Below are 22,894 nucleotides of genomic sequence, written 5' to 3'. Positions count from 1 at the left end.
AGGATTCTGCACTATTTCTAGGTCGCTAAGCAAACTCTTATCTCCAGCATGTGTTCAGACAACTCTCAGGAGCATGAGTTCTTCTCTTCAAATAGTTTTGCACAAACTTGTGGAGTCTTTGCCTGTTGAGTGCACACTGTGAATGCAGGGCAAACTAAATAAGAAGAAATTCTGATATTAATGTAAATATTTCACAGTTTACTTTTTATTTAAATTATGTTGATAACACAATTAAATTCTTTCTATTAAATTAGCAAGGAATGCTGTTTTGATTGGTTGTACCATATTCAAGAACAGTCTGAGCTGAAACACTTTGTAACTTCAGCATGAATCAGTGGGGCTAAACTGTTCTAGTTTCAGTGGGCAGATATATGTAAATGTGCTGGGTTTTTGTCACATCACAAAAACAGTGAATGCCAAATGGCCTTTCAGCTGCTAAGTTTTCCATGTAGGGACTGTTCATAGACTGGAGTGAATGGAATGCTTTAACATTTTACCTGTGTTTATGCACTGCATCAGAATGAGGGTGTTCATTTTCCATGATAAGAGCCTTTTAGGTTAACTCATTTTGGGTGTGGAGTTTTGAGTTACTTTGTGTGTGTGTGTAGTTTGTGTAAGTAGACTGTATGTGTTTATATGTTGTGAGTGTGAGAGAGAGTGGGAGAGTGGGAGATGTTAGGTCAGAATTTGGCTGAACAGTTTTGTAATACAGACCAGCTGACAGCAAAATTAAGCCTCTACAGCTCATACTACCTCAACATTAACGTCGGCCCATAGTACATGTGCATAGCACTCAGCAACTGAAGCTGGTGGTGTTTTTATTTTGCCAGTAGGAAGTGGTGTGTGTTTAGCGGTGTGCGTGTATGTGTGTGTTGAGAGTTTGCCTGGTGTCTGTGGTTGATCTGTGGTTCAGGGAAAGAGCGAGAGAGAGATGGAGGGGGGGGCAGAGAAAAAGAGGGCAAGACAGAGGGAATGAGAAAAGAGAAAGAAGGAGAGACTGAGAGAAAAAGAGTGAGAGAAAAATGTAAGTGAAAGAAAGAAGGAGAAATTGGGAGGAAAAAGGGGAAGACAGAGAGAAAGAGGTAGAAGGAAAAGAAAAAAGGAAGACAAGGATAATCAGAAAGAGGAGAGAGTGTGAGTAAAATAAGAAAAATAGAAAGAGAATGTGAGAGAGGGTGAAAGAGCAGGATAGAGGTCGAGAGAGAGAGAAAAAGAAATTTAGAGGGAGAAGGGGAAGAGACATAAATAGGAAGAAAGAGGGAGAAAGAAAAGAAAATGAATGGAAGACAGAAGGACAAAACAGACAAGGCAAGAGAATACGAAAACGAATGAGAAAAGAGAGAAAAGGTGAGTGGAATAGAGAAATAAAAAGAAACAAAAAGAGAAAAGAACAGACAAAGAGAGGCAGAGAAAAATACATTGAAGAGTAGTGACGGGCAAAAAGAGAAGAGAAAGAAAGACAAAGAAAAAGGGAGATACAAGACAGAGAAAGACAAAAGGATAGAGAGAAATAGAAAGACAGAGAATGAGAAGGACAGAAAGAGGGAGAGAAAAAGATAAAGAAAGGGAGATGGAGAAAGACAGAGAGAGAAAACGAAAGAAGGGAGTGAGAGAGCAAGAAATGTCTTTTGAAATGGCAGCTCGTCTAATTCCAGCACTAGTCTGGCAGTGCCTATGGGAACTGTGCGGTGCGTGTTTGTGTGTGTGGGTGTGTGTGTGTGTGTGTACGTGTGGTTTTCCATCTGTCTGCCTTTCTGTGTGTGTGTGTGTGTGTGTGTGTGTGTGTGCGCGTGTGCATGAGTGTGTCTGTGTATATATAATTAAAGTTGAACTCTATGGAAAGGTCTGAGTGGCTCTTTGATGACACACACTTCAAACCCACTACAGTACATCATATCAATAGAGCTACAATAGTGCCACTGTGGCTTCACTCCCAGGACATGACATCAGCCAAATCCTCTCTCTCTCTCTCTCTCTCTCTCTCTCTCTCTCTCTCTCTCTCTCTCTCTCTCTCTCTCTCTCTCTCTCTCTCTCTCTCTCTCTCTCTCTCTCTCTGGCTCATTAAGTCAGCCTCAGCTCTCTCACACTCTGCTTGCTTTAGGGAGAGCTCTCTGTAGCAGGCAGACTAAAAGTTAAATATGAACATGAAACAGACTACCGAATATTGTAAGGGATTAATGAATCGTGAGGAGTGACAGGTGTGCTCTGTCATGTTGATGATGATGCTCTGAAGATTTTTAATTTTTAAGTACAGGGAAAAAAAATTTACCTGTGCTCAGTGTTTTCACTGTAATAGTTCACAGTCAAAATTATGCTACACGTCTTTCTAATGTTGTCCAGTTTGTGTCTGTTGACATGAACTACATTTACTACTGTTTATGATAACTTTTGATATTTATCGTGGATTACGTGCACACAAAATTGCACTGAATCTAAACAGCATTGATGTGTGGCAATAAAGAATCTTGGTTTTCATCTTAATATTAATGATTAGGCTGGATTTCAGTTTATTTAATGTTAAGTCTGTGGTGATCAGGGTTAATTCTCTCTCTCTCTCTCTCTCTCTCTCTCTCTCTCTCTCTCTCTCTCTCTCTCTCTCTCTCTCTCTTTTTTCTCTCTTTCTCTCTTTCTTCTCTCTTTCTCTCTTTCTCTCTCTCTCTGCATGTCTGTCTGTCTGTCTTTAGTCCTCACCCCTGTGTCTGGCTGGTATCCATGCTGGTGTGGTGTCAAATGCACTGGGGGGTGCGGTCAGTGTGGTCAGCAGCAAAGGCATCCCACACTATGACAGCACACTGGCCAACAATGTCACCTCTGTAGCGTGAGTAATTACAGCTGTGCTGTTGTTCATCCTCTCTCTCTCCTTACTTACCCTTTATTCACAGGGAAAAATTGTATTCATCTGCAGATTTGTTTCTTGGTGCACTGTTCGCTTTCTCTTTTTGTCCTTGAGGCTGTCTGCATTAGTGGTGAGGAGACTGATCGATCCATAACTGTACTGTTCATCATCTATCTCTCTCTCTCTCTCTCTCCAGGGGGAACCTCTCCCCCAGTCTCTTCACCTTTAAAACCAGCGGTAAGTTTGCCTGAGGTTTCAAATGGAAGAGCAATGTCTTATAAGATTTTAATTACTGCTACTGAATGACTGTTACACTTGAAACAGATTTCATGTTTGCTTTAGAGCATGACTAACAGTGTCTAGCCCTCAGGGGAGACAGAGGTGTTATACAATTACTTTTTAAATAAATTGGCACATTTTCTTTCTTGCCATGCAAGTTAAAGTAGACAAATTAGATTTTGAGTTTCACACTATGTGCAGTTGTTAACAACAGTGAATATAAAGCCAAAGAAATTCCTTCACTAGCATCTATAACTGTGAAATTCCCACAAAAACTTAAATAATAATAATAACACATTGTATTAGTTTAATTATTCAGTAATCTTTAAAACAAACCTGGGGGCAGCACCATGGGCAGGTCAGGAGGAAGTTAATTGAATATATGGATGTCTCAGCTTCATCATAGCATCTGTATACTTTTTTAGGATTAAGGCAGCAAATACATGAATTTTAAACCTTTTGTGTTTGTCATGCAAATTAAAGGGAATAAGAGTGATGCTTTGCATCAGTGACACTGTTTTTTATTCATCAAAGTTGTGTAAGTTGCAGATTTCTCTGCCTGTAATGATATACAATGGCATCTGACTCATCAAACTTTCTTACAACTTGAAAACGGGCGGAGGTTTGAGCACAAATCATGAATTAGCTTCTGTGCATGAAATCAACACCTGTCTACTGATACCTCGTTTACATATTGTTTACATGAAGCACACCCTAATTCATGCATATGTTTCAGTAGGGAGCTAATAAAACATCAGTACCCAGGGGTTCCCAAGCCAATGGCTGTGCTTGTGAAGTCAAGTAGTAAGTGCACTGCTCCCCCTACAGACCAAACTTCATAGTCTTAAAAGTAAGTTTTAGTCTTTGGCAGAAGATTGGCAGAATCATGTGATTGTGTAGTGTGAATATTTCCATAAAATAACATTAAACGCTGTGTTATTGCAGTCCATGTGTGGTATATGTGCACCAGCTGTGTTTTGTAGTTTTTGTTTATTGGGTGGTGTCAGTAGTATAAAACTAAAGCACACCATAAAGCACGTCCTTAAATGGAGCATGGAATTGTTGCAGTGTTTATTTATACCAGTGTGCATGTAAAATAAGTGCATTCACTTTTGTACTGGATTGGCATGTGTGTGTTATAGTTATTTTCTATTTTAATTCCTATTTTTGGTACTATAGATGATACTGATAATAGTTTTTGGTTTGTTAATCGCATACTGTTAAGCTATTGTGCTCAAATTTACACAGGAGTCACATTATCCTACCAGATGTGAGTTTGATCATACAGATGCACCAAAGATGAAATTGAAGAGTAACAAAGTTGTTTGACAAATTTGACTTAATCAGATTAGACCGTATGCAACTATGATGAATAACGGCCACTATGCTTCACTGTTTATGCAGAAAAATATAAAGCATAATCTTTTTGGACTTGGACTTAGTTAAAATGTGATGAAACAGAAAGTAGGTATTGTTGGAACAATATTTTCCCAAGTGATTTTCAATGGACTGAGAGGGGGTGCCCAAGCATAGCCTATTTGTAGGAGATGGATTTAGACTTTAAGTCATTGCAAACTGACAAAGAAAACCTGTTCATTTATTAAAACAACTCAAAAACATATTGTAAAATCTCTGTCTGTTTGTACCATGGCAGGCTGTTATGGCACACTGGGTCTGGAGTCGGGTGTGGTCAGTGACTCTCAGATCTCCGCCTCCTCTATGTGGGAATGGGGTCGTCATGGCGACAAGCCATCTGTCTGGGCACCCTCGGGGTCTCGGCTGAAAAGGGTGGGGCTTCCATGGGCAGCTGCGAATAGTAACTCAAAAGAGTGGGTACAGGTGGATCTGAAGAGAGACAAAAAAGTAACAGGTAAAAATGAAAAGGAAGCAGAGGGGTGGGGTGGGGGGATGACTTCAGTGAAGGATGCTAACAATCAGTCTGCTCTCTTATTCAGGAATAATCACCACTGGCTCCACCCTACCTGAGTTCCAGTTTTATGTTTCTAATTATCGTGTGCACTACAGCAATAATGGACAGGACTGGACAGCCTATCAGGAAGCAGGCTCAAATCAAGAGAAGGTAGAAAGTGCTGCTTACATACCTCCATGTCAGACATCTTTTCTTTCATCTCTTTGTACATAAAATTTTAGAGTTCCTAAGTGCACTTACTACTCATTAATAATTAAAAAACCATTGATTGGCAGGCAACTTAATGAAGCAATCTTCGATTGGCTGCAGTTAGGAGGAGGGCTGTAAACCACTGGTCTGACAGTGATGCAATACTCTGTTTAGAGCAGAAATAGGCATGGTCCTTTTTGAATATCCAACAAATAGTATTCAAAGATACTGCGGAAAATTTTTTTCCATTGACTTGGTTTGACTACAGGATGATGAATCAGACACAATGTGGTGTCTGTTTGATGCAGTATTTTTACAATGGCCATAAAAAGTATTTGGTCATTTAAAATACTTAAAAATGTATTAGGTTAATTGTATTAGAATGTGACATTGTTCAAACAGACTATTCCAAGACAAACGACAAAGTGTTCTTTAAAAAGGTGGCTGGTGTGGCACAGATTTTTTTTTCATTTGAGCCATTTCTTTGCAGACCATCTTTTGCATACTATAATTTTGCATCTGAAATGCCTTTGTACACTTCTGAATTTGCGATCATGTCAGTGAACACAGGTCCACCCAGCTATCTACATTGGCTACACACAATATTTTCATGCAAATTGAGGGGACAAAAGGGTCCAGATCTTTGTGCACCAAAGTACCTCACAGCAAGAAAGAATTTTGTTATTTAATATAAAGCTTAATCTAGCATATATTTAATGCTAGAGTATTTAACTAGGGAATTAATACCTAACTGGCTAACTTAACCATATTTTCAAATAATTTCTCCACTAAAATTATTTCAAAAGTCCTGCCTTGCCTTTCATTAACATGAAATATGTAAAATCGGAGACTCTTCTTTTACAACTTCAGTCTTCTTTTGAATCTGCTTTTGGAAAAATCCACATTTATCAATGTCTAATGTGGCATCTTTCTTCAGAGCCTTTGTGCTTTAGTGTGGTGTTGCTCTCAGAGGAATGGCCGAATACTGTGGGTGCTGCAGTATAAACTTTTAAAGTGATAGCAGTGGTAAAGAAAAGTTTTTATTTTTAATAAACCCGAGATGGAACAAAATCATTTCTGGCTGGCTTCGATACAAGGCCCACACCTAGCGATACCTGTGTGAGCTCACTGGCATCATTGTAAGAAAAACAGCCCCAGACTTTGATGTTTCCACCTTTGGTTGGAATTTTTATGCAGTTGTGAAACTAGCTGAATTAATTGAATAAATGTCAAAATTCAATTTTTCGTTTTAAATAAACAAAAACTTGATCAAAACAGAATGTACAACACTGTGTATTGTATGTTGAAGTGCACAAAAACATGCATTGCCTTATGAAACTACACACGTTGTCAGCTGATTTGGATAAAGACTAAATGTTCACTGTTTTTGTGGCCACTGACTGTCAGGTTTTCCAAGGAAACACCAACTACCTTCAGGAAGTGCGGAATAACTTCATTCCACCAATTGAAGCCCGGTTTATTAGAATATGCCCCTCCCAGTGGCACCAGCAGATTGCCCTCAAAATGGAACTGCTTGGCTGTCAGTTACATTCAGGTAAGAACAATCACACACCTTTATACTGGTTAGTAATCAAACAAGGTATCAAGTTAGACCTTTCTACTTTAGACTTAATGCTTTTCTCTGTTTTTATTGGTCAGCGAGGCCACGAATATTCTACCCTGCACCTCCTCCTCCACAAAGAAGCACTACACCTCCATTACAGCGCCGGACAACACACACACCCAGTGTTCGAAACACCACCATGCCCCAACACCCTCATAATGGTGAGACAAAATCAATTTCCATTGGTATATTATACAATTGTATTCAAAAGTTTGGGAATTCATTTTCAAATTACATGTTTTGTTGAATTCCTTAATTTAACATAGGAAAAGACTAAATTGTGGTTTTGTGTTAAACTCAGCAGAAATTTAACAAAATAAAAAACAAACTGTGCACTACAATTTGCAGAAAATTCTGTATTTATGCTTGTTCAAATATTGACATACAGTTGTATAATAATAGTTATTAATAGTATGATAGTACAATAATAGATAATAATATCATGCATACCAATTGTCATTCCTATGAGATAAATGCAAGTCGCAGATTTGATCTGGAGACAATTTAACGATACACACACACACACACACACACACAAACACACACACACACACACATATATATATATATATATATATATAAACACACACATATATACACTGCTCAAAAAAATAAAGGGAACCCTCAAATAACACATCCTAGATCTGAATGAATTAAATATTCTCATTGAATACTTTGTTCTGTACAAAGTTGAATGTGCTGACAACAAAATCACACAAAAATCATCAATGGAAATCAAATTTATTAACCAATGGAGGCCTGGATTTGGAGTCACACACAAAATTAAAGTGGAAAAACACACTACAGGCTGCTCCAACTTTGATGTAATGTCCTTAAAACAAGTCAAAATGAGGCTCAGTGTTGTGTGTGGCCTCCACGTGCCTGTATGACCTCCCTACAACGCCTGGGCATGCTCCTGATGAGGTTTCGGATGGTCTCCTGTGGGATCTCCTCCCAGACCTGGACTAAAGCATGGATGGAGCGAGACATGATGTCCCAGATGTGCTCAATTGGATTCAGGTCTGGGGAACGGGCGGGCCAGTCCATAGCTTCAATGTTCATCTTGCAGGAACTGCTGACACACTCCAGCCACATGAGGTCTAGCATTGTCCTGCATTAGGAGGAACCCAGGGCCAACCGCACCAGCATATGGTCTCACAAAGGGTCTGAGGATCTCATCTCGGTATCTAATCGCAGTCAGGCTACTTCTGGCAAGCACATGGAGGCCTGTGCGGCCCTCCAAAGAAATGCCACCCCACACCATTACTGACCCACTGCAAAACCGGTCATGCTGAAGGATGTTGCAGGCAGCAGTTCGTTCTCCACAGCGTCTCCAGACTCTGTCACGTCTGTCACATGTGCTCAGTGTGAACACGTCTTGCCACAGCTCGCATTGATGTGCCATCCTGGATGAGCTGCACTACCTGAGCTACTTGTGTGGGTTGTAGAGTCCGTCTCATGCTACCTCGAGTGTGAAAGCACCACCAACATTCAAAAGTGACCAAAACATCAGCCAGAAAGCATAGGTACTGAGAAGTTGTCTTTGGTCCCCACCTGCAGAACCACTCCTTTATTGAGTGTGTCTTGCTAATTGCCAATAATTTCCACCTGTTATCTATTCCGTTTGCACAACAGCATGTGAAATCGATATCGCTGCTATTGGAAGAAAACCTCGTATCTCCATTTTTGCCGTTTTTCAATTTTTTAAATAATTTGGAAGTACTAGTTGTCCTTTACATTGTGTGTACATTTCAAGATGAATGGACCAAAGGGAACGACCCAAAATGATGTGGAAAAAATTCTGGTTCCATTGACTTACATTTAAAGAAAAGTATGTTTTTTCCTTCTTCTGTAAAGTTACCATTTTGAAGATATGAGGTTTTCTTCTGACAGCAGAGATATATTGTGTGTGTGTGCGTGTGTATATATAATATACACGTGTATATATACACATATATGTGTGTATATATATATATATATATATATATATATATATATATATATATATATATATATATATATATGTGTGTGTGTGTGTGTGTGTGTGTGTGTGTGTGTGTGTGTGTGTGTGTATACACTGCATCATCTGTCTAACTGGTGTTCTGCTGTGTCTGCTTCAGAGGTGGCACTCGTGGCAGTGTTGGTCCCTGTGCTGGTGGTAGTTCTCACTGCTCCAGTGCTAGTCATAGTGTGTGCATGGCTGTGGAAGAGCAGGTCAGTACTACATGCACTTCCATGCTAACATTGCCAAGCTGTATATACAGGCTGAGCTCATCTGAATATACTAGATTTGATATACAAGGTAGTTTCTTGATACTGCTTTAGCATATGTCCATCATCCACTGTATATGAGATTTGTAATATACAGCCGACTTGGCAATACAGTTAATCTTTTATTCTTCTTTTGATTTTTACTGTGTAAAAGGAAAAGCCCTGAAGTGACCTATGACCTTCCACACTGGGATCGCACAGGTATTGTACACGCTTGGCTGAGATGTCTTGGATGTCATTAGTCAAACATGACTATACAGCATAACATGATGACTATTTTAACATTATAATATTATATCCTTTTTTCTATGCTCATTGTCCATTTTATCAGCTCCACTTACTATATAGGTGCACTTTGTAGCACTTTGTAGTTCTACAATTTCAGACTGTAGTCCATCTCTTTCTCTGCATACTTTGTTAGCCCCCTTTTACCCTGTTCTTCAGTGGTCAGGACTCCAATGGACCCTTAGAGAGCGGGTACTATTTGGGTGGTGGATCATTCTCAGCACTGCAGTAACACTGACGTGGGGTTGTGTGTGTGTGTGTGTGTGTGTGTGTGTGTGTGTGTGTGTGTTGAGCTAGTATGAGTGGATCAGACATAGCAGTGCTGCTGGGGTTTTTAAGCACTGGCTACCTTGTCAGTCCACCTTGTAGATGTAAAGTCAGAGGTGATAGCTCATTTGCTACTGCACAGTTTGTGTTGCTCATTCTCTAGTCCTTCATCAGTGGTCACAGGTCGCTGCCTACAGGACGCTGTTGGCTGGATATTTTTGGTTGATCCAGAATGATCCACCACCCAAGTAGTATCTGCTCTGTGATGGTCCATGGGTCCATCCTAAATACTGAAGATCAGGGTAAAAGGGGGCTAATAAAGTATGCAGAGAAGATGGATAGCAGTCTGTAATTTTAGGACTAAAAGTGTGTGTATACATACAGTATCTCACAAAAGTGAGTACTTGTTTTTCATCTTCTGCGGTACGTAACTCTGTATGCAAGTGACAAGGCCTTAAACCAGTATTGGATGACCATGATCTTCAGGCCCTCCGGCAGCACTGCAGGAACACTTCCAAAAACCACTGTCTGTGAGCTTAGTTTTACTGCATGTACAATTGTAAATTAAACCCTATCATGCAAAAAAGAAACCATATACAAACAGGATCCGGAAATGCCGCCACCATCTCTGGGCATGGGCCCATTTAACATGGACGGAGGTGAAGTGTAAAAGTGTCCTGTGGTCCAGCAAATCAAAATTCTAAATTCTTTTTGGAAATCATGGATGGCATGCCTCCTGGGCTAAAGAGAAGAAAGGACTACCTGGTTTGTTATTGGCACATAGTTCAAATGGTAGCATCCGTGATGTTATGGTGGTGCATTAGTGCACGGCATAGGTGATTTGCACATCTCTGAAGGCAACAATAATGCTGAATGATACACAGGTTTTGGAACAATGCATGTGGCCATCCAGATGATGCCTTTTCAGTGAAGATCCTTCTTATTTCAGGAACACAGTGCCTAACAATATTCTACATGTGTTAGAACAGCATGGGCCTAGAGTAAAAGAGACCAGGTTCTAAACTGGCCTGCCTGCAGCCCAGACCTGTCCCTCAAAACATTTGAAGGGTTATGAAATGAAAAATGACAAAGGAGAATTTATCATTTCTGACATTTGACATTTTGTATTTGTATTATTTTCAATTAAATATAGGGTTTAAATGATTTGCACATTAATGTTAACTGTTTTTATTTACATTTTGCACAGCGTCCCATTTTTTTGGAAACAGGATTGTATATTAAATAAGAAAAAACAAAGTGTCTGAATACTTGTTTGCCCTTACTGCATGTGAGTATTTTTCTTTAATTAGATTTTGCTTGTGTTTGTGTTCCAGTATGGTGGAAGAGCATGAAGCAGCTGTTGCCCTCTAAATTGGATGGGGAAGAGTGTGTTCGCTACAGCTCTACTGCACGAGCGGACCAGAGACCACGAATGGAGCCTGCAGGTGCGCGCGCGCGCACACACACACACACACGCGCGCACACTTAATCTCACTCACTCACTCACTCATCCTATGTTTTTATATTCTGCAAAGAAATGTGACAAGTATTTGTTCCCTTGTTCATGACAAATTCCATTCTGTTTCTGTAGAATATGCTCAGCCGCTGGTAAGTGGTACCATGACCTCTCTGGGTCAGAGGTCGACATTTAAGCCAGAGGAAGGAGCTGACCCTGAGTATGATGCACCTTTGACCCCTGAACAATATCATGCCTATGCTGAACCCCTGCCTGCCTCCGGAGCAGAGTATGCCATTCCCATTACGATTGACAGAGTCAATCATGTATCAGGAGCCTCTCTTGCCTTCCGGGGACCAGGTTTACTGGCTCAAACAGACAGTAGTCAATCAGGAATGTCCATGTATGACACACCCAAAAGCACATCTGACCAAGCTGCACCAGCAGAAGGGCAGTTATACCAGGTGCCTCAGAATTCCCACAATACACCATGCCAAGAAATAGACTGACCACTCACAGCATGGTAGCCAAGTCTGGGCTGAACTTTGACCCCAAGGAAGACTACCTTCCTCAGAAAATGCAGACAAGTATGTGCATGTGAGTGCATGTTTGTGTTTGTGTAAATGTCAAATGTTCCTGTCTTTTAAATAGCGTGCCATACCAGTCCTATCACTGAAATAACACACAAGAATGTCTAAGAGAGAGAGAATGACAAAATTAGACAGGGAGACCGTTACACTACTGTTTTAGGGTGCCTCTATATGTAAGTCTGTGTCTAAGTGTGTGCGTGCGTGCGTGTATGCATGTGCGTGCACGAGTGTGTATATACCTTGTATCTACACTCATTGTTGGTTTTATCAGTTCCATTTACCATACATGTGTCTGTTAGTGTGTGAGAACCAGACTATAGTGGGTAATTGTAGAACAACAAAGTGCACCTATATGATAAGTGAACAATGAGTGTAGATACAAGGAGGTGTACATAATGAAGTGGCTGCTCGGTGTGTATGTATGTGTTTTTATATATACATTTAATGTACAGAACTATGCAAAAAGCAGAGACTACCCTTGTCAATATTAGTAAACAAACAGAAAACTACACATAAGGCTCACTATTTACATTTAGGTGATTTTTTTCAGTATTAAGGGTGTCCACTTTTGACCTTTATTATATCTTTCAAGCAGTCTGCAAGAATTTTTTTTTTTCACACCTGGGATTACTTTCACAAACTCTTAGTGATGTTGAGGTCTGGGCTCTGTGGTCAGAACACCAGCAGCTTCTCTGTTTGATTTACAAACTGTCTTCTTTTTTTGTGTATTTCTTTTTCCCAGTAACAGCTTCTTGACAGCTGACAGACTCATAGTGTGTTCTCATAGTGGAAGGAAAGTAGTTTATTTTGTATCTGATCTCCTCAGAAATATTTCTTGAAAAATGGAAAACGTGACTGGAATGAAATAAACAAAGGGTGGTATTCAGCTTTTGCACAGTACTGTATATGACTGTTCTCTGGCCATAAACTGTGAGTCCCTAAACATTTTCTTCATAGCTGAGAGGAGTCGATAACATAGTCTCTAACATAGTCACAAAATCCTTTCTGGTGAGAGGCAGTGGACAAAAACAAGCACCTGTATGTCCATTGGGTACTTCGCACTGTTCGTTTCAGTCTTATATGGTGAACTGATTACTGTACTTTATTTTTTCTGTCACTTCCCTTGCCTCCACAAGTTTTGTTCAAAATCATCCCTTCTGTTTCCTCTATCTGACAGTGCCAAGTTAAGAAAGCATTAAAGATACATTCTTTTTTTTTTTTTAAATAGGTTGCCTGTTCACTGCTAGTTATCTACACATGTTGGCTACTAGTGTAAAGGGTCATTAGCGATGAACATAAGGTGTATATATTGCTAAAAAATTATACAAATCCCTCTTCATCAGCTTCAGCGCTATAGCTCTTTAGAGTTTAATAGTTTTTTTTCCCATCCTCATCCATGCAAAAGTATGTTTATTAATCCTGTTTCACACCCATCTCACAGAATGAAAACTGTCACTGTTCTCAAAGCCAATAGTGTTTTGTATTTATTTGTTTTTTTTATTTTTTTAATTTTTTTTTTATTTCCTGCTGAGATATGACAGCAATGTAGAGTATCTAAACCACTAACAGCCCAAAGCTAAGCTGTCCAGCGCTCATGGATGCACTGTTGTCATAGATACACTGTTGCCGTGCAATGCCTTTCCAAATGTGACACTTTCGTGATGACTTTAAAAAGTACGAAATGAAGTTGCCAATGTGCTTGCCAGACAGGATTCACAGAGGACTTTGACTCAATACATTTTACTGTGCTTTAGTCTCCAATGCCAAATAATGGTGAACGGGTCCAATCTGATCAGCCAGCCAGCAATGTAATGTTCTTGTGTTAGACCAAATGTTGCCTTTAGGCAAGGCTACATTCTGACCAATATGTGTGATTTTCTTTCAACCTTTAATAGTTGGTCAGACACTAATGCTACAATCATATCTCCACTTGACATGGTAAGCCTGCAGTCAAATTAGACATGAAAAGTGTGTTTTATGGTACTAAGAATGTTCAGTTTAGAATATTAACAAACAGAATCTCTGCTTTTCACTGATCCTGTGACACAGCAGTGGAGGTCAAGAACACATGGGCTGCCTTGGTGTTACGCAGTGGTCTAATGTCTACAAGGGCTGATAGTTTGAATTTGGGTGTTAATCCAAACTGTGTATCCATGCCTGTGTCTGTGTATGTTTCGGTGCACTGTATTCATGAATGTTTGTGTGTGTGTTTTGTGTGTTTGTGTGTGTGTGTGTGTGTGTGTGTGTGTGTGTGTGTGTGTGTGTCTGCTGTTCACTGTAAATGGTTTTCTGAATTATGGATGGTACTGTAGAATGACTGTATAGAAAAAATGAATTTAAAATGGCAAATTAAAGTTTTAATAAAAAATATTATTTACTTGTCTTCCCAGCATACATTATGTACAGTCTTGACATAGGGAGGCTATTAAGCTTATTGGAAAGCAAGAATAAAGAAATCCCACCTATAAAAACACTTTTGTACACGCGGTGGTTCTGAGTCACCCACTTAATTAAAGTAGGCTGCCAGGGTTTAGCATTTTACTGAATTCCCAGATAAATTCCAACATCAAAATGACACAAAATGATATGTATCTTCAAAAGTTCAACAAAAATGTAGTTCATTTCATAGTGTGCTCTGTGATTTTGGTCTCTTCTCCCTTGTGGTAGTGTGTTTCATCTGCTCTCTGCTGGATGAAAGTGGAAATTACAAGCCATGTTTTTTATCTGTGATCTTAAATGAATGATCTAGGATGAATTATCTTACATGGTGGGCAAAGAAATGAATTACTTGAGCACTTCTTGATACACCATTCAAATAACAATAATACTCTATTACTGCAATGCCACTGCTATCTGCAAGTGGTCTAATTTATTTTGGAGCACACAATTGGTCAGTGTTCTAAAAGTACTGATGATTACTGATTGGCTGAGGACATTGTAATTTATCATGATACAATTGACATCAAATTGCCTCCCCTAATTTCATAGCCCATCACATTAAGAAGCTGTTTGAGAAGTTTATATATATATATATATATATATATATATATATATATATATATATATATATATATATATATATATATATATATATATATATACATATATATATATATATATACATATATATATATATATATATATATATATATATATATATATATATATATATATATATATATATAATTACACACACACACACACACACACACACACACACACACACACACTGTGGCATAACCAAGGTTTTGGCATATTTTGTAAAAGCCAGAAAAGCACGTACAGGATTACGGAAAACTGAGTAGTTTCCAAAGGGGAACCACCACTCTTCCGGATTTACTTTTTTTTTTTTACTACATTATTAACGTTACACATAAAAAAGGCACTTGTAGGTTCATTGATCATTTTAGATAGTAAATAAAAACCGATGTATGTACTGCAGTTATTATAACCTACTGTTGTAAATAAAATCTGAGTGAGTTTCTCTACAATTAACCACTTCAATTAAAACCACCCTGAATGACTCACATCTCAGTGACTGAATGTTGCAGATAATTTTTTTTAAATCTGTGGAATTTCCATTTAATTCCAGTTTTGAGCCAACAATAAAATTCTGTTCTAACTTTAAATTAACCAGCTTAGTACTAAGCTAATGTGCTGCATATTTGTCCTTAATCACCTTTGCACGCCTCCACGTTCGTATGGTCCTTTTAAAAATTCATCGTATTTGTCCATTCTCTTACTCCTCCATGTTCTTACCACTGCGGCCCACCTTCACATAGACCGCAGTGAGAACGATGGCTACTATAAAGATCAGCCCTCCACTCACCAGGTACGCAATGGGCAGGAAGTGGTTCTGTCCACCAAACCAACTCACAGTAGAAAGCACCACTTCCTTTCTGCCCTGAAAATATTGAACAGGGAAATCTGGTGTCAAAAGTCAAGGATCAGTCGAAGGCTACTGTTCTTAAACACAATCTCTTGTCCACATGTTTTTGTAAATAACTGTACATCATATAGTGACATAAACCATATAAGCAACTCTGTTTGGCATTACTTAAAAACTTAACATGGTTGGAGACAAGTTGTGATCATTGAGGAATGCTGTTTGCTCAAGGCTAATTTGTAAAATTTAGACACAAAACATATCTTGGCTGTTTCACTGCATTTGAGTAAAGGGAAAATTGCATAAATGTGATTCTTTGCCAAACTATCACTTTAAACAACTTCATAGCCAAAAATACTTCTTTCCTCTGTGAGTGACGGCTGTAGGTACAATAAGGATACTATAGTTGATGGCAATGCTGTAGTTTCCCTCAGGCAGGCCATATGAGAAGGTGGTGTGAGCACGGTTCAGAATGCCATAGAGCTTTTTGAAGTTGGGGAAGGCTGCCTCTCTCATCCACACAATCAAATCATCATTTATGAAACCATTGTTGTTAGGGTGATCAAGATCCAACTCATATACCGGCTTCTGCCAGAAAGGTGGCTGTGCAGTACCTGAGACAAGGAAACATAGGTTTACTGGATTTTTACTATATTCCACATTTTAGAATAATATTAAAGATATTAAAGCTATGAACATAATAGCAAAATATGAAAAAAGTAAAACATTAAAACCATGTAGCCCCCTTTTGTTACAGATTTGCACATTGTCTCAAGCAGTTTCGTGAGGAGCATTTAAGCATCAGCTTTAGATCCCCTGATTAAACGTCTAAAACTGCTTGCATGCATGCCTATGTGTGCTTCTGTATGTGTGGTCATGCACCTTGGAAGGCCTGCTGGAGTGTCGTGTTTGTTGAGGGGTTGCGGAACTTTACATTTTTGTCCGTGTACCAGGTGATTCCCTTCCTGTACAGTGGAACGTTGACTGCAGCACCAGCAGGTGGATGGTATGTTAGTGTGAACGAGTCTAAATCCAAAACAGACAAACAAAGTGACTTAACCATAAAAACCAGATGGACAATATACTAGCAAATAATTCCTACCATTGAACATGCTGTTAGCCACGGCACCACAGGGAGCGATAGGCACTGCATTTTCATCATAAGCAAACGGCTCACAGTATGAACTGGGGGACTGCAGAAGACATAACAAGGAGTTGGCAATTTGGCAAAAATACAACATCGTCATATTTTCACAAGATTTATATATATATATATATATATATATATATATATATATATATATATATATATATATATATATACACACACACACACACACACACACACACACACACATATATATATATATATATATATATATATGTATATGTATATATATATATGTATATGTATATATATGTATATATATAAGATAAATCATATGCATCTCAATATTTATCATTTATAGAAGGTCTGATAGGTACGATATAAACAGACAAGATATAACATTTTAAAATATTATGAAAAACTATGAATACAATGATTTTTGTAGCCCTTCCCATAATTGCACACACAATAGTAAATATCATCATATTGCCCACCTCTAATCCGATGGTGGCATTACACTAATCGTTTGAGATTGTTTGTCTAGATACTTGTGTCTGAAGTTCACTTCTTTAATTTTGCAATAAAGCTGAGAGGCTAATAGAGCGATCGATGGAATCTTATAATCATCAGGCATGTATTGTGCAAATTGCATCCCTAAATCATCACATACGTGCTTAACACTGTACTGAGCTGATAAGTAATCTTATAGAAAGAGAATTACCTATGTGGTTTCTGTCACATACCTTAAAAAACAGTAGTAGCAGCTTTCTTGAAGTCTGAATTTTGACTGCATTGTGTCATGTGTAAAGTTTTGTGGAGGAGGGATAATGCTATGAGGTTGTCTTTCATGGGTTGGCCTAGACCCCTTAGTTCCAGGGAAGGGAAGCATTAATGTTTTAATATACCAAGACATTTTTGACAATTGTATGCTTCCAACTTGGTAGACACAGTTTGGGAAAGTGCACATTTTGCCACAGTGCACACCACAAAATCCATAAAGGGATGGCTGGGTGAGTTTGGTGTGCAAGAATTTGACTGGCCCGCTCAGAGCACTGACCTTAACCCCAACTCCATATTAATGCCTATGAATTTAGAATGGGATGTCATAAAAGCTCCTGGAGGGTAATGTGTATGTGTCCCAACACTTTTGTCCATATAGTGTATCTTGTGTTTAATAAATAAAACTACAAATTAAATTTTTGCTCGAACTATAGCTTTAATGCACCTGGCTTAAAAACAGGAGAAATGAGACAGGTGAGAGGATGATAAGGCAGAACTGCAGTAGTTGGCATATAGACCAGGGACTTGCTGGAGAAAAGAATTAATAAAGGAAACTCTTACAATCCGGAACTTCTCTTGACATGATGAGAAATGGAAAATGACAAGCAAAGGCAGCAGAAGAGAGACAGTGTGAGAGTAAAAGAGACGAAGCTACCTTCAGGCTGTTCTTTCTCCCAACCAGCTGGTCATCGTCACGGGATTTTATGTACCTGCGCAGGTTCTGGTGGAAATTTATCAGGCCATAGTAGATGAACACATCCCCCTGAGACACAACACAACATCAGATCATTTTCCTCTATCTGACAGCTCTCCAACAGAACAAGAAGAGGACAAGAGTAAATATCAGCAACAAAAACGGTCTTTGAAGAAACAGCTAGGCCAGAAAAACAAATTTGTAAAATTTTTCTCCTTAGTCCAAAATTAGCTGATCAGCCAAGACATATTTGGTCTTAGCAATTGCTTCTTTAGTTTTGTACTGGAGCCATGAGGCTAAAGTAGCAAGTAACAAAGCGTACCCAGCAATTAGCATTGAGTAAACTGCACTGTATGACATGCGGTAATAGGGAGCATGATCCCAGGGCCCTATTTTCAGTTCTTCATATGATGCATTATACCTCAGTATTGTTGTTATTTGTATAACTGTTAGCTTCCTAACTAGCAAGTTGGCAAAATAATTAACAAAGTTACAATGCTATAACATCCAATCAGGGATTCCTAGTAGGTGAACTTAGTGAGGTCAAGTTGACAAGGGCATGTCAAAAACAGTTTTGAAATAGAGGAAAGATGTTGTCACTGAGCAAGTGCTCAAAGTTTCCGTTGTTAACACAAATCCCAATTACAGACTGTAGTCCATCTGTTTCTCTGCATACTTTGTTCGCCCTCTTGTTCCCTGTTCTTTAGTGGTCAGGACCCCCATGGACCTTTACAGAGCAGGTACTACTTGGGTGGTGGAACATCTCAGCACTGCAATAACACTGAGAAGGTGGTGGTGTGTTAGTATGTGTTGCACTGGTCTGAGTGGATCAGATGCAGCAGAGTTTTTAAACACCTCAGTGTCACTGCTAGACTGAGAATAGTCCACCAACCAAAAATATGGTCCTGTGCTGCAGCAGATGAGCTATTGTCTGTGACTTTTACATCTACAAGGCGGACTGACAAGGTAGAGTGTTTACAAGAGTGGACAATGAGTGGACACAGTGTTTAAAAACCTCCAGCAGCACCAAATAGTACATGCTCTGTGAGGGTCCATGGGGGCTCTGACAACTGAAGAAAAGGGTAAAAGGTTGCTAATAAAGTATGCAGAAAAACAGATGGACTACAGTCTGTAATTGCAAAACTACAAACCACACCTATATAGTAAGTGGAGCTGATCAATTGGACAATGAACACAGAAGCAAGGAGGTGGTCATAATGTTATGCCTGATCGGTGTATGTGATTGAAGCAACATGATGAAGGGATAGAGCTATAAATATCAATGAAGAAACACATGGCCTGGAAACACAGGTCTGTTTCCAAAGCTACAAAGAAGGAACATAGGGCCCAGGAGGCACAGGACTGTTTCATTAAATTACACTTGGCATAAAACAAAAAAGCCTGCCCAATATGGCCTTTCCAGCATTCGAGAATTCAGTATTAGACATGCAGGGAGTAAGTACTAACATCCTAGCAGAAATAATAAATATTATGCAAATGTAAAGCTTTAAAATTTCTTAATTGCTAGTGTCTTGATTAAGTCACAGGCAGCACTGTGCCTTTTGCAATAAACTAGGGGTACGGCTACTCTAAACAGTATGCAGTATAGTTGCAATATAAAGATTTTCTGCCCTCTGCCCTCAATAATTGAAATGAAAAGATCTCTGACAGTTGATCTGAAGCTCAAAGAAGGTTCCGCAGATGAGTAGCTTCTGTCAAATCTAAAGAATTGTCTTGTCAAATATAAGAATGCTCTCTAGACAAGAGCACAGACGGGAAATTTTCATGAGTGAAATCGACCCATTTTGAAGGTTTGTTTCTGACAATATGCTCCTTTCCTCAGACAATACCGAATGTCTCTACAGTAAGTAATGTAAAATGGATTTCTAAGGTTTAGTTGTTGTGTGTATGAAAAAAATAAAATGGAAAAAACTCTCAGACAAAGTTGCTTTGAGCTCTTCAGAAAGAGCTGTCCTAAAGACAAAAATAATAAATAAAAACATTACTACAAAAGCAACTGGTTTGAAACCATAATACATTTTAATGTGAAGACTGTGGTTTCTCAGTAACAAAGACAGCTATACAAAGCAACAATTGGGATTGGGCATAATGTAAAATGGAAAGAGAACAGAATTAAACTCGGCAACATAGGCATAAGGACTTAGAACTTGAGGAGAAGATGAGAGATTTCTCCTATTTCTCTATTACAGATAAATGCATGGTATGTTATATCTTTAGCCATATCTCTTACACATGCATAAACATACCTGGAAGGTCTTCGGGACATTGAAGTTGATTACGCAGTCACAATTCATCTTGGCTTTGGTGGGATCATTGCGCATCTCAGCGCAAGTGGCACATGCTCCAGCATCTGTGTAGTCAATCTAGCAGACAAAAAAGTGGCTTAAAGCCATGTAGCTATCTACATCACCAGTGTTCATTTTTTAAAGATTTACTTAGCAATTAAATTATTAAAGCGATGAGAACCTTAACACAGCAACTTAATTAAAAGGAGCCATTTCCTATATTTTACGTGTATTTTACCACGCCCCCCCCCCCAAAAAAAATATAATAATAAAAAAAATTCTGATGTCTCTCTAGGCTTATGTATTAAAACGGAGCAGGGATTACTTGGATTCATAGAAGCAGAAAATACAACTAACTTCTAACACTGAACTTGGAGGTGTGGAAAAACATTCCTGCAGATTTCTTAAAAAAACGAACTGTAGGCAAAGAGTGGCCATACAATATCAAATGTATACATATTTAGTAAGTTGTTGAGGCTTAATTTTAGTTTAATTTTCTGTTAAACACATATTTTGTGAAAATTAGTAACTTATACTTGTTTTGACTGTAAATTAAATGAACTTTTTTGACTTTTGTACAGTGAGGTATATAATAACAGTCTCTGTCTATGAAGACATTTGACAATTCGAAAAAATAAATTATTAAGAGATTATAAATGCCCAGTTATTACCATTTACAAAAGGCACAAAATGCTGGATATAAAGAAATATAGGGGACAATATGCACTAGCAAAAATTTGGTAAATGCTTGCTTCATAATCTCAGGTCAGTTAAAAGGCATTCATTGTTGAATGGCCATGGACAAAAAGTTAGAAAGCCTCCTTCACTTTTACTGAAACATGAGTGAGGGTTAAAAAGTACACCTGTTAATAAAAGGCTTTTTAGAAGAAAATTCATTTTATAGGGTAATGAACGCTATTCATAGAAGATCTTCACCAGACATTCAATACCCACATGGCTGTGCTCTTATCTTTTCTTGTACATATAGAATGTCTTTAGTTAGGGAACATTTAGTAATATTCTTTCATGTAGCACCAATCAGACAATACATTGTATCCTTAAAATGAAAATCAATTACCTGATCAGATTCTACGTTATGACTAAATGATACTTGGAAGACATTTTCATGATGGATGACAAGTATCGCAATCTATCTGTTGCGTTTCAAACATAGATGATCTTTATTTGATCTACTTTAAACCTTGATTAGAAGTTTTAGGTAGGCCTATATGTTTGTACACCACACAATCAGACACAGAGTAGCTCACCTTCAGCTGGTGTGTGTTCTGGACAGTGATAAGCAGCCAAACACCCAGTAACACACACACGAGTGCGAGGAAGTAGAAGACGGGCAGCACGGTGTATGGAGTAAGGGAGGGAGACCAGGCTGGCAGCCGCTGCTGTTTAAACGCAGAGTTATCTGGCCTACGAGCAAAGGGCCCTGCGTCCGCACGCACCTTACCCATCAATACACGCCCAAACACCTACTAAATACTCAAAATGCTGGATTAAAAAAAAAAAGTCAATTGAATGGGTTTTTGTCTTCTGTCTCTTTCTCACTTCCTCCAAGTGGTTTTCCCAGCACCCAATGCGAGTGTGTGAACCTTGTAACAAGGTCCTGTTACTTATTAACCTCATGCGCACACAGTGTATTTGTATACACTGTCAGGATGCGGGGTCATGTATACAGTCATATGTAAAAGCTTGGATGTCCCATAAAACCTGTGCACATCCTGTACAGAGAATGCTGTATATTGTAATGCACAATGTATTTGTCAAATTAATCAGAAATAAAAAAAAAGAAAAATGTGGCCTGTGCAAACATTATGGCAAATTTTATATTTTCCATTTTTAATGTGCTATTGGTGAAGGTAACATCTTTTCATTTAGGAAATCAACAAATAGAATTTGACAAGGAACATTCAAATTTTTGCATATGACTGCAGGTCCTTCATGCACTGTTATATTAAATAATATAATACAGTTCAAAAGAGTTGTCCAGCATCGCTGCTGTGTCTGATCCACTCATACCACCACAACATCAGTGTCACTGCAGTGCTGAGCATGACCAAAACACCAACAAAAAAAAACCTGCTCTGTGGTGATCCAGACTGTTAAAAAGTGTGAAAGGGGCTAACCAAATGCAGAGAAACAGATGTACGAGTCTGTAACTGTAGAACTACAAACCTATATGTGGAGCTGATAAAACAGTGAGTGTAGATACAGGGAGCTATACTTATTGAAGTGGGTGGTCAATGTATATACACTTACTGGTCACTTTATTATGTATACCTACTTTGACACGGAATGGTTCACTTACCATACAGAAGCATTTACAATCACCAATTGTAGTCCTCTGCTTTACCCATTTCTGCAATGGTCAAGACACAGGA

General features: G+C 38.7%; 2 protein-coding genes across 7 annotated transcripts in view; one reads left to right on the top strand and one right to left on the bottom strand.

Moving 5' to 3' along the window:
- Positions 1–14,104, top strand: part of dcbld2 (discoidin, CUB and LCCL domain containing 2) — a 28,643-nt gene extending 14,539 nt beyond the window's left edge. For both annotated transcript variants that reach the window (XM_017706578.2, XM_017706577.2), the window contains 10 exons: positions 2,685–2,818; positions 3,033–3,073; positions 4,770–4,985; positions 5,071–5,195; positions 6,642–6,789; positions 6,894–7,019; positions 8,979–9,072; positions 9,284–9,330; positions 11,016–11,126; positions 11,273–14,104. In XM_017706578.2, the coding sequence (XP_017562067.1) occupies positions 2,685–2,818; positions 3,033–3,073; positions 4,770–4,985; positions 5,071–5,195; positions 6,642–6,789; positions 6,894–7,019; positions 8,979–9,072; positions 9,284–9,330; positions 11,016–11,126; positions 11,273–11,646 (1,416 nt within the window). In that variant the 3' untranslated portion in view covers positions 11,647–14,104. The remainder of the gene's footprint in view (positions 1–2,684; positions 2,819–3,032; positions 3,074–4,769; positions 4,986–5,070; positions 5,196–6,641; positions 6,790–6,893; positions 7,020–8,978; positions 9,073–9,283; positions 9,331–11,015; positions 11,127–11,272) is intronic.
- On the bottom strand, positions 4,828–22,103 carry tmem30c (transmembrane protein 30C). Of its 5 annotated transcripts, none has more exons than XM_037539416.1 (8): positions 21,770–22,103; positions 20,463–20,579; positions 18,157–18,264; positions 16,716–16,806; positions 16,496–16,639; positions 16,015–16,227; positions 15,557–15,654; positions 4,828–4,960 (listed from the first exon to the last, which is right to left on the bottom strand). In XM_037539416.1, exons 1-8 carry the CDS (start codon positions 21,965–21,967, stop codon positions 4,937–4,939), a joined length of 993 nt encoding a protein of 330 aa, XP_037395313.1. In that variant the 5' UTR covers positions 21,968–22,103; the 3' UTR covers positions 4,828–4,936. The 5 variants fall into 5 exon arrangements, 3 of the variants coding, with proteins under 3 accessions (XP_037395313.1, XP_037395312.1, XP_017562069.1); XR_001858240.2 differs by having other exon boundaries at positions 4,888–4,960; positions 15,407–15,654; XR_001858239.2 differs by lacking the exon at positions 4,828–4,960 and adding an exon at positions 14,219–14,411 and having other exon boundaries at positions 15,407–15,654.
- Positions 22,104–22,894: the final 791 nt, after the last annotated feature.

The sequence above is a fragment of the Pygocentrus nattereri genome, chromosome 6 (genome assembly GCF_015220715.1).
Source record: "Pygocentrus nattereri isolate fPygNat1 chromosome 6, fPygNat1.pri, whole genome shotgun sequence".
Taxonomy (NCBI): Eukaryota; Metazoa; Chordata; class Actinopteri; order Characiformes; family Serrasalmidae; genus Pygocentrus; species Pygocentrus nattereri.
This window is presented reverse-complemented; position numbering and strand designations above follow the sequence as displayed.

Bases quoted from the DNA above. Each gene is read 5' to 3' on its own strand.
- tmem30c (XM_017706580.2), bottom strand. From the start codon at position 21,967: ATGGGTAAGGTGCGTGCGGACGCAGGGCCCTTTGCTCGTAGGCCAGAT. The intron at 16,228-16,495 runs GTGCATGACCAC...TCCTTGTCTCAG, and splicing joins ACTCCAGCAGGCCTTCCAAG to GTACTGCACAGCCACCTTTC. The intron at 15,655-16,014 runs GTATCCTTATTG...TTTTGACACCAG, and splicing joins CAGCATTGCCATCAACTATA to ATTTCCCTGTTCAATATTTT.